Source organism: Parus major, chromosome 22, assembly GCF_001522545.3.
Source record: "Parus major isolate Abel chromosome 22, Parus_major1.1, whole genome shotgun sequence".
NCBI lineage: Eukaryota > Metazoa > Chordata > Aves > Passeriformes > Paridae > Parus > Parus major.
In genome coordinates, this window is record NC_031790.1 from 2,241,776 (window position 1) to 2,258,783 (window position 17,008).

General features: G+C 49.6%; 1 protein-coding gene across 2 annotated transcripts in view; it reads left to right on the forward strand.

The window, feature by feature from the left end:
* LOXL2 (lysyl oxidase like 2) overlaps positions 1-17,008 on the forward strand; it is a 48,073-nt gene that overhangs the window by 10,631 nt on the left and 20,434 nt on the right. For both annotated transcript variants that reach the window (XM_015648914.3, XM_033519446.1), the window contains one exon: positions 13,569-13,780. In XM_015648914.3, the coding sequence (XP_015504400.1) occupies positions 13,569-13,780 (212 nt within the window). The remainder of the gene's footprint in view (positions 1-13,568; positions 13,781-17,008) is intronic.

Sequence of the window (17,008 nt, forward strand, 5' to 3'; positions counted from 1 at the left end):
TCCCATATTTATTCACATTATTAATTTATCCCATATTTATTCATATTATCAATTTATTGCATATTATCCTATATTATCCTATGTATTTATTCCCATTATCAATTTTTCCCATATTTATTCACATTATTAATTTATCCTATATTTATCCCATATTTATTCACATTATCAATTTATTCCATATTTATCTCTTTTATTTATTCCCATTATCAATTAATCCCATATTTATCTCATCATTTGGATTAAAACAAACTCCTGACTGCTCCTAGCTGGGCTGAAGAGGAAAATTCAGGTTCCAATTTCAGATTTGAAACAGTCTGAGATTTGATTTGATTTTATTTTAGATTATATTATTTTATATTATTTTATTTTAATTATTATTTTATTTTTAATTAATCTTATTTTATTTATTATTTTATTTTCTTTATATTATTTATATTATTTATTATTTATTATTTTATTTTATTTTAACTATAAATTATTGCAGTTCCTCAATCAAGTTTTCAAAATCGAAACCTGGTAATATTTAGAGAGGCAAAATCTGTGTTGCGCTTCCAGAACTTCCTGACTTTTTTTTGGTTCCAATGGACCAAAATCCTGAGTTTTCCCCCTATTTTAACTCCAGTTTGGAGCTCTCTGGGATAATGGGGGCAGCAGGAAGGGCGGGATTTGGGCTGGAATAATTCCTAATAGCTGGATTTATAGGGAAGGGATAAAAATGGAATTTTGAATCATTTGGATAAGCAGCGATGGAGAAGCCGTGATCAAAGCATATTTTAGGAATATTTGTGGGAATTTGGGATTCCTGCTGGAAGGGAGGAAGGGAAGGCGTGGGGAAGGTTCTGGGCTCTCACTGGGAGGCTGAGGGGGAGATCTGGGGAAACGATCCAAAACCAAAGGGCCTGGAGCACATCCCGGTGGGATTTCTGCAGGATAAAGCAATGTGGGAATGCTGGGCTGGAAGGGACCTGGGATGAGCTTGACAGAGGGGGAAAAAGGGAATTTTTCCTTCAGCTCCTCAGCTCGGGGAGTTTGTGGTGCCTCGGGTACCTCCCTGTTCCTAGATTTTTCACTGTCTCAATTCCCTGGCTGCACTTGGCCAAAATTTATGGAAAGACCCTGCTGTAAGCATTTCCCAGAGCTCCTTTTGAGCATCCAGGGAAAATCCAGGATGTGCTGCATGTTTCAGCATGGTCCCCAAGGATGAATCCCTGGGTTTGTCTGGGAGCTGGAATGGGATGAGCAGGCAGCGCTCAGCATTCCAGGGAAGGGCTGCAGCTCCAGGATCTGAGGGATTCAGTTCCTCTCCTTGCCCTGACCTTGCTTCCCCTGGCTCGGGAGGGATCATCCTGAGCTGCTCCATCAATGACTCAGTTGTGTCTCAGGGAATGAGGCAGGATCATGGAACACCAGGGGTGGCTTTGGTTCCTCCAAAACCACAGAGAGTCCTCAAAACACCTGGATGAAAATCTGGTTTAGTCTAGACAGAGGTCACCTCACCCTGAGCTGCTCCAGGAATTAATCATAGAAGCTTTGGAGGGCTCCGCTCTTCCATTAGCTCAGCACCAGGGCTGGATGACCGGAACACATCAGATAATCGGGAATGAATTCTGGGGTGCTGAAACCTCAGATGAATCATGAGACGATTCCTGGAGCAGAAGCCTGGATGCATCAGCAGGAGGAATGGATGGAAAAGGGAGAAGTGGAATTCGTTGTCAGGAGCTGCAGTGAGTGGGATGGAAGAGCTGTTTTCCTGGGCAGAGTCTGCTGCACCCCCTGCTCATCCCCTGCCTGCCCTGAACTGACAGAGACAGCAGGGTAAAAATAGAAATTAGGGATAAAAAACCTTCCCTGGGAGGCTGGGGAGGAGCTGGAATGGAATTCCAGAGAAACTGTGGCTGCCCCATCCCTGGAAGCGCCCAAAACCAGCATGGAGCAACCTGGAATTATTCCTGCCTGAGACAGGGGTGGCACTGGATGATTTTGAGCTCCTTTTCCCACCCAAACCTTTCCAGGATTCTTTATCTTTCTGGATGATTTTGAGCTCCTTTTCCCACCCAAACCTTTCCAGGATTCTTTATCTTTCTGGATGATTTTAAGCTCCTTTTCCCACCCAAACCTTTCCAGGATTCTTTATCTTTCTGGATGATTTTGAGCTCCTTTTCCCACCCAAACCTTTCCAGGATTCTTTATCTTTCTGGATGATTTTAAGCTCCTTTTCCCACCCAAACCTTTCCAGGATTCTTTATCTTTCTGGATGATTTTAAGCTCCTTTTCCCACCCAAACCATTCCAGGATTCTGCTTCTCCCTGAATTTCATGACCCTTCCCACCACAGCGCTGCTTCCGTTCTGCAAGACCCAGCTGATTTTTCCTCTCTCCCTATAAAATAAAATCCCTGGAGCTGAAGGGTTCTTTCCCTGCTGCTTTCCTTGCAGCAGGATTAAAGCTGGAGGCGAGGAGCTGGAATGTTTAGGATGCCATCGGGGTGGCTCCTTGCACTCACAACCAGCTGTCAAGTGTTACAGCTCCTTCCCCCTCCGAGTTTTCCTTCTCTTATCTTTGCTTTATCTCCTCCGTGGGCCACAGCTGGAGCCAAAAATGAGGAGCAGGGTGGCCCAGGGGGTCACAAATCCACACCAGGGAGGTCCAAAGCCTCCTGTGAAGGTGAGTTTGGAAGTCTTTGCCCTTTCCTGCACGCCTGGGAATTCTGCAGGTCATTCCTTGCATTCATCAGGGGAAACATCATCATTTGTGAGCTCCTGGGATCCTCCTGGAGCCCAGAGCTTGTCCCAGTGATGTTTTCTCTTTGGAATGAGGTGTGAGGGGGCTGGAATTTCCTGTGAGCACTGCTGTGGTCAGGACTCCCCATCAGCACTGACAGAGCAAAAGCAGCGAGATCCCAGCAGGATTCACAGGGGATGAGATTGGTCACTTTGGCCTTCAGCTGCTGCTCAAACCAGGCTTTACTAAAATAGGCCTGCCTGGAGGTGCTAAACCGAGCTCAAGTGTTGGATCCTGCATTCCCACCCTGGTTGTGATTCCCAAATGGATCTGGCTGTGTGCACAGCCTATGGATTAACAGGATTTTGGTGCCTGTGATCCCAGGGAATGGCTGGAGCTGGGCCAGGGGAGGTTTTGTTGGATATTAGGAAAGGTTTCTTCACCTTGGGGGAGGCCTTGGGCTCTTCCAGGGATCCAGGGGCAGCCACAGTTCCTCTGGGAACTCCATCCCTGCCCTTCCCCACCCTCCCAGCCAGGAAATCCTTCCCAATACCCCACCCAAATCTCCCCTTTTCCAGTGGGAATCCATTCCCTGTGTCTCTCCCTCCATCCCTTGTGCCAAACACCTCTCTACGTTTCTGTAGCTCATGCAGGCCCTGGAAGGCCACAACGAGCTCACCCCAAAACTTGTGAACAATCCCAATTTCCCAATTCCCAATTTCATTTAGAAACTTTTAACTCTTTGGTGTGAATTCCCCAGGGCCGGGAAGTGCTGGGAACATGGGAAATCAGGGAATGGGAATGACCCCACGGTGACAGGACCCTGCTTGGTGACGTTTTGCCCAAATCTGGCCGGGCTGGCTCAGCTCTGCCCCATGAGGAGCCCCCACTCCTTCAGAAGCAGCTCCATAACCCCTGAGCCGAGTTTGTTTTCATTGGCTGCCGGCACAGCTCCACTTCCCAGCCTGGAAAAGCTGTGGATAAGTGGGATAGGAGGAAATTTTCCATGGCCGTAAATCACTCGGCCATTCCATACGTGGATGCACTCAGACGGATCCCTTCCCATTGCAGCTCGTGTTTTGAGGGTTATGTCATATCTCTTCCCACCCCTGAACTTTTCCATCCCTTTTCCTGCTGGGAAGGGGCAGTGCTTGACCCTCAGGATCAGGCACTGAGAGCTGGGAAAATTTATTGCCAAGACACAACAAGGTCAGGGACACAGAAAAACAGAATTTAATTTAATTAAATCTCTGCAAAAGACCTCCAAGCTCATTAAGCCCAACCTCTGACCAATCAGCACCCAGACCACCCCACTCTGTCCTTAGGAGCAGTTCAGTGTTTGAACAGAAAAATTATCTTTAAAGGCCTTTCCAATTCAAACCCCAAAGTGTTTTGGGGGAGGCTGAGTGGTGGGAGTTGGGATGAAGAGGAGGGAGACAGGCAGGAAGGGGTTTATCCTTCTGGCAACAGCACAATTCCATCCCTCCCTTTTTCATATTCCATTTTTTGTAGTTTTCCACTCCCACTGCAGATTTCAGAGGATTTCTTGGAGGGCAGTGGAGCTGCAGAGCCTTTGCTGGGTGGCAGGAGCTCTGAAATCCAAATTCCCTGTGCGTTCCCCGAGCTGGGAATGCCATCCCCGCTTTTCCTGCAGTCACTCTCTGTTATCCCAACTCATTGAAGTTGAGTTGGGATAACAACTGCCGCGGCGACGGAAAGCCCGGAGCACCGCGACTTCTCCAGAGACACAGCCCTGAGAAGGGCTGGGCCGAAGCACGTGTGAGCAGCTTCGAGCGGTCGAGTGATTTCAGCTCAGCAGCAGTCGAGTGATTCCAGCTCAGCTCAGCAGCATTCGAATGATTCCAGCTCAGCTCAGCGGCGTCGGGCGGGTGACACAGAAAGCAGGGACGAGAAAGCTGGTCCGGCATTCCACCAAGGCACAAGCCTTTATTCAGGCAGGGCTTTAGCGAAGGGAGCCAGGAACAGAGAATCTCTGGAACAGGGGGAAAGCCGGGATATTTATGGGGAAGGAGAGGGGCGGGGGGAAGCCCGAGATACCTGTATCGGGGTGGGACAGCAGGGGGGACACCAATGGGGCACAACAGTTTAACAAAACTAACTCAAAGAGCCCTGGGAGCGACACATTATCTCTCTCTGAGTGAAAGGTGTCTTGCCTTCCAGGAGAGAGCCAGGATCTTGGGTTCTGCGGGCTCCTCCATACCCACAACCTGCAACTGCTCTCCTGGTTTTTCCAGCTATTTCAAGGCCACAGTGACTGATTCCTACCTGAATATATTCCTTAAGTCAACGCACCAGAGGGATTTGATTTAACGCACGCCCCAAAACATCCTGAACAAAATATTTGCTGTCCGCCTCCTTCCTCTGTGTGCGCCCACACAGCCTTCAAGTAGGCCAGGCTCTAAATATATCGAATTTTTGCAGCTTTTAGAGGCTCACAAATAGCTCTGGTACCTGAGGCCAGCCCAGGGCTTTGGCCAGACGGTGGCCAGACAGGTCTGGCTCAGCACGCCAGGACCTGCTGCTATTTCTGGCCTTCATTTCCCCTCTGGGTACTTGTGAGGCACAAAAATCTCACTTCAAAGCCCAGAGGCTCATAGGCTTTGGTTGTGCCGGGTTAAAAGTGGGATGAGCCAACCCCAGGGCTCGGCTGAATGGGGTTTGGAGCAGCCTGGGATGGTGGAACGTGTCGCAGGGTGGGATGAGGTGGGATTTAAGGTCCTTTCCATTCCATGCTTCTGCTTAATTCCAGTTTTTTAAAGAGTAGGGAAAGGCTCTGCCAGCTCCTCAGTGTTCTCAGTCAAGCCAGGCTCTGCAAAACTGATCTGGGAGGGAAGGGGGACAAGGCTGGGCTTTGTGCCTTGTCCCCAGGTAAATCTCCCTCTTTTCCAGCTTTTTGCCATGAAAATCACTGGACTCTCTGACCCTGCTCTGGGAATTTGTCACACGGGTCACTCCCCCCCGTGTCCTGCAGTCCTCAGTGTTTAATTAGGAAAGTTTTATTTGCCTGTTTGTTGTGACAACAGGGTTTGAGTTTCTCTTTACTGTAAATGTTTACTTCTCCAAACCAAAGCCCAAATGCAGCAAAATTCTGCTGCTTTGTGTGGCCAGGAGGGGCTCCAGCAGCTCCTCACCTCAGGAAAATGTTAAAATGTTAATTCAGCTGATTTGGGGGTAACCCACCACGTTTTTGGGCTGTAGATTCAAAGTGAGTGTGACCATTTGCCTCGGTGGCTCCTTTGAAGCAGGTCAGGGTGCTAAAATCAGGGTTCGAGTTGGAAAGGCCTTTAAAGATAATTTTTCTGTTCAAACATTGAACTTCTAAGGACAGAGTGGGGGGGTCTGGGTGAGAAGGTGCTGATTGGTCAGAGGTTGGACTTAATGAGCTTGGAGGTCTTTTGCAGAGATTTAATTTAATTAATTCTGTGTTCCTGACCTTGTTGTTTCTTGGCAATAAATTTTCTTGGCTTTCAGCGGGAAAATTTATTTCTGTGCCTGATCCAAACGCTTTGAGGCAGCTCAGCAGAAAGGACAGAGGGAATGACAAAGCTTTGGCCATTAGGGCTGCCAGGGACAGAGTCCTCCTTAAGCTGAGCCTGCCTTAAGCTGAGCCTGCCCTAAGCTGAGCCTTCCTAGGCTCCCCTGCTCCTGCCCTGTCCCCTCCCTGGCATCCCCAGCCTTTCCCAGGGCTCTCCCCTCACTCTGCTGGGGCTCCACAGAGCCTTTCCCAGCTCAGCCAGGCTTTTGTCAGCCCAAATCTGCTCTGGGTTTGCTCCTAGCCCCTGAGCCTGGCTCAAACTCTGCTCCATCATCCTTCCATGCAGCCCCAGCCCAGCTCCTGTTCCCAGGGCACCTCTGTTCCCCGGCTTTGTCCCATCCTCCCATGGTTATTTCACAGATGGGACCTTGGGGTGACTCAGAGGCTCAGCTCCAGATGTTTAAACCCAAACAGATTCTACCCACTCCCATGGATGTGAAGGAAAAGGAGTTGTTTTCCTCTGGTGGCTTTAGTGGAAGCAAAGCTTTTTATGATGGACAAAGTCCCTGTAGAAAGATTTTTGTGTTGTGTTGTGGATTGGAGGAAAAAAAAATTCAATTTCTTATTCAAGTTTCAGCCTTAATTCCTGATGTTTGGAAGCTGAGAAATCCTGGAGCTCTGTTGGGAGTGAAAAGGGATATAAATAGGTTTTATTTTAGGGGCAGTGGGATAGGTCAGGCTTGGGGAAGGAATGAGTTTGAATGGATGGTGGAGCTCTTAAAGCAGGAGGGGAATGAAAATGGAAATGAAAAAATCCAGGGACAGAGCAGAGAGAAATCCAAATTCCAGAGTGATTCAGCACCAGCGTCTGCAGCCTAGGATTTCTAGGAATGGGATCCTCTCCCTGGATTGATTCCTGAGCATCCTCAGGGCCCTTCAAAAGGAAAGGGAAGGGCTGGGTTTTTGGGCACAGAGAAAACCCCAAAAATTCCATCCTGGGCATCACCTGCCAGCACAAAGCAGCAGCAAATGGGGCAGGGGAATATTCCCAAAGCTGGGTGGGATTTTGCCATCGGACCCGAAGCCGTGGGGAAGCGTTTGGTTCAGAGGGTGGAAACAAAAGCACTCGAGGCTCATGTGAAAACTTTTCCAAGCGAGGAATCCTTTAGTGAAGGCTCAAAAACAAAGCTTTCTCTCCAGGCTGGCCCCGACTGCCGAGGTTGTGAGTCCCCGGTTTTGTAACGGAGCTCGGAGCCTCTGCCAGGGCTTTTGTGTCCCTGCTGGAGAGGAGCAGCTCTGGGGCCCTGGATGTGGCTCCTGGCAAGGCAAGGATTGGGATAGAGGGAAATGTGGCCCAGCGTGGAAGAGTTTCACACATTTTCCCCTCATTTTGTAACTGATTTCTGTTATAGGATGCTGGAAGTTCCAGCTGAGATTGTGGAATCCTGGAATGGTTTAGATGGGAAGGGAGCTTAAATCCCATCCCCAGGGACATCCAACCTCTTCTTGGGCACTTCCAGGGATCCAGGGGCAGCCACAGATCCTCTGGGAATTCCATCCCAGTCCCTCCCACCCTCCCAGGGAAAGATTTCTTCCCAATATCCCCATCCCTGCCCCCTTTTATTTCAAACCATTCTCTCATCCTGTCTCTCCCTCCCTTATCCCAAAACTCCATCACATCTTTGCCTCCCATGCTTTAACCTGGAATGGCTTGGGTGGGAAGGGAGCTTCAATCCCATCCTCAGGGACACCTGCACCATCCCAGGCTGCTCCAGCCTGGCCTTGGGCACTTCCAGGGATCCAGGGGCAGCCACAGCTTCTCTGGGAATTCCATCCCAGCCCCTCCCACCCTCCCAGGGGAGGATTTTTTCCCAATATTCCATCCTATCCCTTCCCTCTTTTATTTCAAACCATTCCCCCATCCTGTCCCTCCCTCCCTCCCTTATCCCAAATCCCAGCTCTCCATCTTTGCCTCCCTAGAACAAGCCATGGGTTAGGGCTCAGCTTTCTCCCAATCCCAGAGTTTCCCTTGCTCTGGGATTTCTCTCCACGTGTCCACAAAGCACAGAGAGGGGGATTTTAGGAATCTGCTTTATCAATTAGGCGCTGTTTGCTCCCAGTTTTTCTCTGGAATCTGTTTTCACCATCAGCCCAGCTGCTGTTGGAGGAGAAACCATTCCTGCCTGGATTCGCATTATTGAACAGTGTAACAAAACCTCTGCAGCCAAAGGAAACCATTCCAATCCCAAAGAATTTTTGGGAAAAAGCTCCTGGCAGCCCTTTCTGCTGGAGAACCCTCAGTGTGCTTATTCTGATCTTTTGTTCTTGAATTTTCCAATATAAAGCAGATCTCTGCAGTGCCTTGAATTCCTCTCAGAGGGTTTGCTCTTCATTCAGAGCCAGAGCAAACCCTTGAGTTGCTCCGTCAAAAATTCCCTTCTCTAAACCAGCCCTGGGAGGGAAAAAGGGATGGGATTTGGGTTGGTTTTGCTCTCGGACAAAATTCCAAAATTCCCTTCTCTAAACCAGCCCTGGGAGGGAAAAAGGGGATGGATTTGGGTTGGTTTTGCTCTCAGACAAAATTCCAAAATTCCCTGCTCTAAACCAGCCCTGGGAGGGAGAAGAGGACAAGACTGGGGTTGGTTTTGCTCTCAGACAGATCCTGAAAATGTTTCTGTGGTCTGTTGGAGCTATCAGGAAATGAATTCACTCCAGGAATGAAATTTTGCCTCATTTTTTTGCTGCTTTGCTTATTTTTTTGTCCTCCTTGGCAAACACAGGCCAAAAAAAAAAGAGAAATAATGACAAAAGAGTTGAATGTACGAAACAGAATCCCAGGTTGGTGCAGGATTTCTTTTCATGTCTGAGTCAGCACCTCCGGGGGAGAGGGATGAGATGGGAGAGCTTTGTCCAGAGCCTGAGGTGGCACATTGGCCCTGGGAATGTTTTCCCAAATCCAATAGCAAGAGGTTCCATTTGCACCTTATTTTTGACTGCTTTGTAAAAAACCAACAAGGACCCAGCCCAGTGAGACAGGGGGCAAGAAATGTCCAAATGGCCAGCTTGGAAGTGGGAAATACAGGAATTTTGAGTCCTGGAGTGGGAAATTCTGGGATCTTGAGTGTTAGAGTGGGAAATACAGGGATCTCAAATGCTGGAGTAGGAAATACAGGAATTTTGAGTCCCAGAGTAGGAACTACAGGAATTTTGAGTCCTGGAGTGGGAAATGCAGGAATTTCAAGGGCTGGAGTGGGAAACACAGGGATCTCGAGTTCTGGAGCCATGGATATCCCACTCCTGCTGTGCTCAGAGCTCTTCTGGAAACAGCTGGAACAACATCTTTTGATTTGTTAAGCTGCAGAAATAATTGCAAAAATAACAGGCAAATCCCAAAGCACCTCCCAGCATTCCCAAGCTTCCCATTTTTCAAGAGGTTTTTATTTTTTTGTGTCATTGTGACTTTTCTCCTTCTCAGCCTCAGTAGGCTCTTTTCTTTCTCTGCCTGATGCTCCGACATCATAAATCCCAGAAACATTTCCAGATCCATCAAGGGCTTTGGAACATTAAAATCCACCCTCTGCCTTGGAAAATCCATGAGGTGGAGATGCCTGGAAGCTGTAGGAATGCAGCAGGGAAGGATTGTCCCATGTTGCCCTGCTCAGTGCTCTCCCCTCTGGCAGCTGGCAGGGACAAGCTGGGATTTGGAGAACAATGCTCCTGCCTGGCTGGAGGAGTGGGAAGAAAAGGGAAAACCCAAATCTGTTGGATCAGGAGAGGAAAACCCAAATATTCCTGATGAGAACATGACAGCTTTAGAGCTGGGGGTTCTGTTGTGCTCCCTGCTGCAGGAAGGAGGTTGGAGTTGACTCCTCAGGATCCTGGATAGGATTCCCTGTTTTTTTGCCTTTGGAGAAGCAGTTTGCTCTCTCTGAACCTGATTCCTGCACAGAAAGAGTTTGGGAATTGCTGTTCCCTCCCAGGAATCCTAAAGGCTGGAAAAGTTTGAGCCCAACTGAGTGTTCCTTCGACTCCTCTGTTTGCCTTGGGGGTTTTCCAGGATTTCCACCTGGATGACATTCCCTGGGATGGCCCAGCAGCAAGAGCAGGGACAGTTAATGATGAGGAAGAGGTGGAACATGGGAATGCTGATCCTGGGAAGCACCAGGCAGATGTTCAACATCTGGAATTGCCCATGACCCAAGCGGGCTGAGCTGCGGAGCAGCTTCCTCACAGAACACAGCACCTGGAGCAGCATCCCTGGCTCTGAGCTCATTCCAAGGACCGCCTGTAGCCTCCAGCAGGTTTAAATCCAAGGAAAAGGGGCAGGGCTATCCAGTGAAAACCACGTGTGGGCTTTAGCACATTGCTGGTGCTGGGTCTAGAAGGAAAATATCCCATTCCTGTGACTTTAGGGTTCAGCTTTCTCTCGATTCCAGAGTTTTCCTTGTGGGGCTGCTCCTCACCTAACTCTGGGTTTCAAACCTCAGGGCTTCCTACAGGATGGATAAATCCCACAATCATGGATGGGAAACTCCCTCTCCCACTTTCCCAGCTGCCAGTGCAAATTTCTTCCTACTTCCCATTTTTTTCCCAGGTGCTTTTCCAGCAGAGTTTGAAGAGTTGCCTCCCTGGCCTTTGGGTTAATCTCTTTAAAAGGCTTTTATTAAAAACACTTGGAGATCTTCAGCACCCACAGCTGTTTCCAAGTGGATTTAAGGCTTTGATTACTTTTTTCTTCCTGGTGAAGAAAATGAGGCAGGGTAGGGGAAGTGGGGGAACAAGGTTCCCTCTGACAGCCCTGGGTAAACACAATTCCTCCAGCAAGGCAAAAGCTGTAAACATTTCTTAAGCTGCACCAGGGAAAAGCGAGTTGCAGGGTTTGGAAAGCAGCCTGGGGAGGCCTGGAATGCCCTGAGGCTCTGATACCTTCCTGACAGCACGTAGTCAAAAACTCCACAAGATTTTAGGAGAAACTGCCAAGCTCATGAGAAACTGTGCTGCAAACGGATTTCTCAGGCTCTACTGGAGAGGTTTCAAATCCCCTCTCACATCAGACCGTCAGAACACCTGAAATTGCATCAGATATAACAAATTTGGGTATCACAGGGGTTGTTTTTAATTCTTGAGGGCTACAAGAGCTTTCAAAACCGGAGCCCAGCCTACAAACCCAATGTGAGTAGCACTGTTGGATAAATCCTGCTTTCCAGGGGTGCTCCAGCTTGGATTTTGGAGAATTGAATTCCTGCAGCTGAGGGGGAATCAGTGATTTGCAAAACTGAGTGGTAAATGTACACAAATAAAAGACAGAAAGGGGGGAAATAAGGAAAAGCAGGGAGGAAGCCTTAAGTGTGTTGTCCAAGATGGTGTGAGCAGGGGAGCAGAGCTGAGGAGGAGATGCCAACCCCATTCCTTGCCCCTTTCCTTGTTCCATCCCCTACCCCACTCCCTGCCCCATTTCTTGTCCCAGCAGCCTCTTTCTCTGCCTTTCCCTGGGCTCTGTTTGGTGTCTCAGCCCCTCTGAAAGCATCTGGAGAATGGATGAGCCATGGAATTTGCAGGACTGGGCAGGTCCTGCTTTGATCTCACTTCGAGCTGACCAGCCGCCCGTGGCCCTTTAAAGCTGTGGGCGATTTTTCTTTTCCGAGTGGCTGACTCTGAGGATTCCTCAGTTCTGATGTAACCCCTAGCAGGACCACGTGGGTTTGCACATATTTGACAAGGAAAGGGCTCCTGGAAGGGAATTCATCCATCTTTCAGAAGCTTTTTTTGTAACCACTCGCCACAGAGGATCTTTTCCAGACAGGACTTGTCCCTGGAGCTCCGCAGGGCTGGTTTGTGTCCTCAGGGAGCTTTTCCAGCCTGGACTTCTCCCTGGAGTTCTGCAGGGCTGCTTTTTGCCCTCAGGGATTTTTTGTTTCCAGCCTGGATTTGCCCCTGGAGCTCTGTAGGGCAGGTTTTTGCCCTCAGGGATATTTTCCAGCCTGGATTTGCCCCCTCCAGCCTGGATTTGCTCCTGAGGCTCTGCAGGACTGGATTTTGCCCTCAGGGATCTTTTCCAGTCAGGATTCACCCCTGGAGTCCTGCAGGGCTGGTTTTTGCCCTCAGGAAAACTTTTCCAGCCTGGATTTTCCCTTCCAGTTTGGATTTACCCTTGGGGCTCTGCAAGGCTGGTTTGGGCCCTCAGGGAACCTTTTTAATCAGGATTCATCCCTGGAGCTCTGCAGGGCTGGATTTTGCCCTCAGGGATCTTTTCAAGCCTGGATTTGCCCCCTCCAGCCTGGATTTGTCCCTGGACCTCTGCAGGGCTGCTTTTTGCCCTTAGGGACCTTTTCCTCAGGGACAAATCCTGGCTGAACTCTTCCAGCCAGGATTTGTCCCTGAGGCTCTGCAGGGCTGGTTTTTGCCCTCACAGGGATTTTCCAGCCAGGATTTGCCCCCAGAGCTCTGCAGGGCTGGTCAGGGTCTACATGTGCCCTCATGTAGGTCCCAGATGTGAAATCCATTCAGCTTCCATGACTCACTTGCTGTCCCAGGTTGCAGAGGAGGAGTCAGAGAAACGCTGCTGTCAGCATGTTGGAATCCCAGATTCCACATGAAATCATGGCTTTGGATGAGAATGCCAAAGTCCTTCCCTGCCAGGGCTCCCAGCTCCCTGCAATGATTCTATGATTAAACTGGCCCTAACAAAGCTGAGCTTGCTTTATTTCCACGGGAACAGGGACTAAATTAAGGTGAAAACAGCACTTGGAATAGAAGTGACAAAGTAGATTTGTTACAGGGCTGCTTATAAAATAAATTAGAGCACTTTTTGTTTTAATGAGAAAAAGAATTCTCTTCCAGAGGATGGATTTACACAAGGTGGAAAGGTTTGTTTCATAAAATCTCAGAAAGGTTTGAGTTGGAAGGGAGCTTAAAAATCACCTCATTCCACTCCCTGCCATGGTCAGGGACACTTCCACTATCCCAGGTTGCTCCAACCCAGCCTTGGACACTTCCAGGGATTCAGGGGCAGCCACAGCTTCTCTGGGAATTCCATCCCATCCCCTCACAGGGAAGAATTTTTCCCAATATCCCATCTAACCCTGCCCTCTGGATTCCCTCTTGTCCTGTAACTCCTCTGCCTCCCTGCTCTGTCCCTTCCTCAACACCTCGTCCTTTCTGCCCCACCTGGCCATAACTGGGCTGTGATCCCACCTGGAATTTCCAAATCCCATTTCCCTACAATCCAGCATCATTCCCATTTATTTTCCTCCCACACAACTTGATCACAGTTGGACTGTGATCCCACCTGGAATTTCCAAATCCCGTTTCCCTACAATCCAGCGTCATTCCCGTTTATTTTCCGCCCCCAGAACATGAACATCCAGGTGGAGGACATCCGTATCCGCGCCATCCTGGCCACCTACCGCAAGCGGGTCCCTGTCACTGAGGGCTATGTGGAGGTGAAGGATGAGGGCACCTGGAAGCAGATCTGCGACAAGCACTGGACCATGAAGAATTCCCGCGTGGTCTGTGGGATGTTTGGCTTCCCGGGAGAGAGGAAATACAACACCAATGTCTACAAGTAAGGGCAGGGCTTGGTGGGAGCTGCAAACATTCCTTGGGATGCTTGGGGCCTTGTTCCCAATGCAGGTTGCAGGTGGCACCGGGGACCCTGGGGTAGGAAAAGCTCTGACTGCTTCGTTCCTCCAGATGGGATTTTTCCGTCTGTGCAAATGTTTGGAATGTCCAGCGTTTCCTGGTGCAGGCAGGGGAGGCCTTTGATCCTCATCCATGGGATGCAGAGCTTGATGAATATCAGAGTTTGACAGGGCCTGGAATGGGAGATGAGACACTTGGCCTAAGAAATGTTTTTATTTTGTTATTCCAGCTCAAGGATGAACATTTCCTCTAACAGGGATGGGCTCTGTGTGCTGGGCAGGGGCAGGGATGGGACCAAACTGCTCCCACTGTCCCAGTAAATCCATCAGCTGTGAGGAAATCGTGGAATGGTTTGGGTTAGGAGGGATTTACAGCCATTTACATGCCAGTGCCATGGCAGGGACACCTCTCACTATCCCAGTTTGCTCCAAGCTGGCCTTGGGCACTTCCAGGGATCCAGAGGCAGACAGCTTCCCTAGGAATTCCACCCAGGCCCTCCCCACCCTCCCAGGCAGGAATTCCTTCTCCATATCCCACCTATCCCTGCCCTCTGGCAGTAGGAAGCCATTCCCTGTGTCCTATCATTCCATAAAGTAAACAGTCTCCAACTGCTCTCCCCATCCCTGTGCAGAAATCCAGAGGTGGGATCAGTTCTGGATGTGCTGGAAGCTCCAAAGAAGACACCTTGGAATAAAAAGAGCCTCTCTTGGGCTTCCTAGTGCCCAGGCTCCTCCTTCCCATCCGGAGTGCATTTCCTGCCTGTGCATCCCAGAAGGTGCTGGGAAAAGGATCCTCTGTGATCTCAGTGCTGCTTTTCCTCCCTAGATTTCCTTTAAAATGAAGGAAGAAATCAGTGATTTATAGGGAGAACACTGCATTTTCCACAGCTGCAAGCAGAAAGGTTTAGGCTGCGTTTCCTTTTCCTGGGGAGCTCTGGACTTTTTTGTTGTCATTGCTTTTGTTTGCTCTTTGTCACCAGCCCTCATCCCACACTATTCCCAAGGAAAAACACCCTCAAGCAGATGGAAAAGAGTTTAAATGAAATTCTGTCTTGTTCCTTTGCTGCTCTGTGACCTGAGGAATGGGAAAGCGGTGGCTGGTTCAGGGGAGGGCTGAACACTCCAGGCAGGAGCCATGGTTTTCCTACCTGCTCCTTCTGGCCTGTGGAATTGCTATTTCTGAGCATTCCCTCTGGATCAGCCTGGCCACGTTCCATTTCTTTCATTAGAGAGATCCTGATCCACTGGAGAGGTCCTTGGCTTGGAACAGCCCAAAGCCACACAGCAGCACAGGGAAAATCTGGAATAAAGAACCCACTGGAATTCTGTCTGCAGGATTCACAGGGAGATGAGCAGGGGATTCATTGCCCTGGACATCAGTTTGAGGAGAGTTTGCTTCCACAAGTGCAGCACATTCCCCTCTAACCCATCCCTGAGATTCCCATCCCCTGCAGGAGCAGGGAATAAATCACCTCCAGACAGGCAAAGTAGATTTTTCCTGCTTCCAGTTGTGGCCTTTCCAAGAAAAGCATTAACTGGAGCATCTGGAGCCATCTGCCTTGAATAAAAGGGTGCTCAGGAGTTGTCCTGTCTCTTGGATGCACGGAAATGGAAAAACTGATAGGAGGCTGTTCAGCAGCAACTCAGCACTGCTGAAAATCCCACTGAATTGAGCTGGAATTAGGAATATGAAGTGGTCCCAAATCCCAGCCCAGGAGATCTCTGCTGCTGAAGAGCCTCAGTGCCCCAAGACCTCCCTTCCTTTCCTTGTTTTCAGCCTTGCTGGGCTCCAGCACCCACAAATATTTTGGAAAACACACTGAACATTATCCCAGGTTGGGAAAAATTTTGGGCTGGCATTTTATTGGATGGGAAAGGCTTGTAAAGCTTTGGCAGCTGCAGAGTTTTGTTTGTCAGCAGAGTTTAAAAGCCGAATTCTTCCTCTGGCAGCTTCCCTCTGAGTTATGGGTGGATGCATCATGTTCAGCTGGTGTTACTGGGAAAGCTCCCAGTTCTGGGCTGGGAATGACCTTGGATTTGTGGTCAAGGCACTGGGATGATGACCAGTGGCACCTTCTCACCTGGGCCAGGGGATGCTTGTCCCACTTGGTTTGTTGCGGGAAGGGAAAAGCTCATCCTGGAGCGTCCCCTCTCCCTGGAAATGTGAATACACAGAAAAGTCCTTTCTCCTTTAATTTGAGAATCCCCTTCTCCCTGGAGCAGATCCTTCCCCGCTCCCGCTCTGCAGCTGGGAGAAAAGCTGGGATCAGGTTTCTGCTGGCCAAGGCTGCCCCTTCCCACATCCCCCCATCCCACTGCCCCCAATCCCAGCCCTGCCGAGCTCTGCTCCTGCACAAAGCTAGGAGGTGAAATGATTTGCAGATGGATCTTGCTCAAAAGAAAACAACTGAGTTCATAGTTGTCCTACTGCCAGGGGTTTATTCTTGACTGCAACTCGGCCTCTGGAGCCGACAGCACAAATTATGTTCGGAAATGAAACAAATCTTAAGTGGAGTCCCTGGTCCTGTTCATTCCTCATGGTGGGTTTTATATAGGAATTGCTGTAACTCCTCCTCCTCCCAATTCCTGCTCCAGCTGGGAAAGCAGAATTTAATGCATTTTGCTGATGGAGAGGGGAGAAATTTGGGATCAGAGAGAGGGACCTGATGCCTTTCTGCAATCTTTGTGACTTGACAATGAAATGGCTCCAGGGTCAAACGGCTACTCCCAGTTTAACCAGTCTGCTCAGCCTGTTACAAACCCAGAGGTGCTGGGCAGCTCATCACTTCAATATTTGTATTAGGAACCCTCCTGATTTTCCCTGGAAAATTCAGGATCTGAAGGACTTTGGCAGGCCTGGCTGCCGCAGCGACGGAAAGCCCGGAGCACCGCGACTTCTCTGGAGAAGCAGCCCTGAGAAGGGCTGGGCCGAAGCGCGTGTGTGCGACTTCGGACAGTCGAGTGATTCCAGCTCAGCGGCGTCGGGCAGGTTGATGTAAATTAAAGGGCCAGGAGACCTTCTGCTCCTATTAATAAGCCTTTATTAGAACTGGGCCTAGAGGTGGGGGCTCGGGGTGCGCGCCGCCGCCGCCGCTGCTCCCCGTGGTCGACGCCGAGGAGGAGGATCACGCAGGCCTGTCGTCACTCACTGT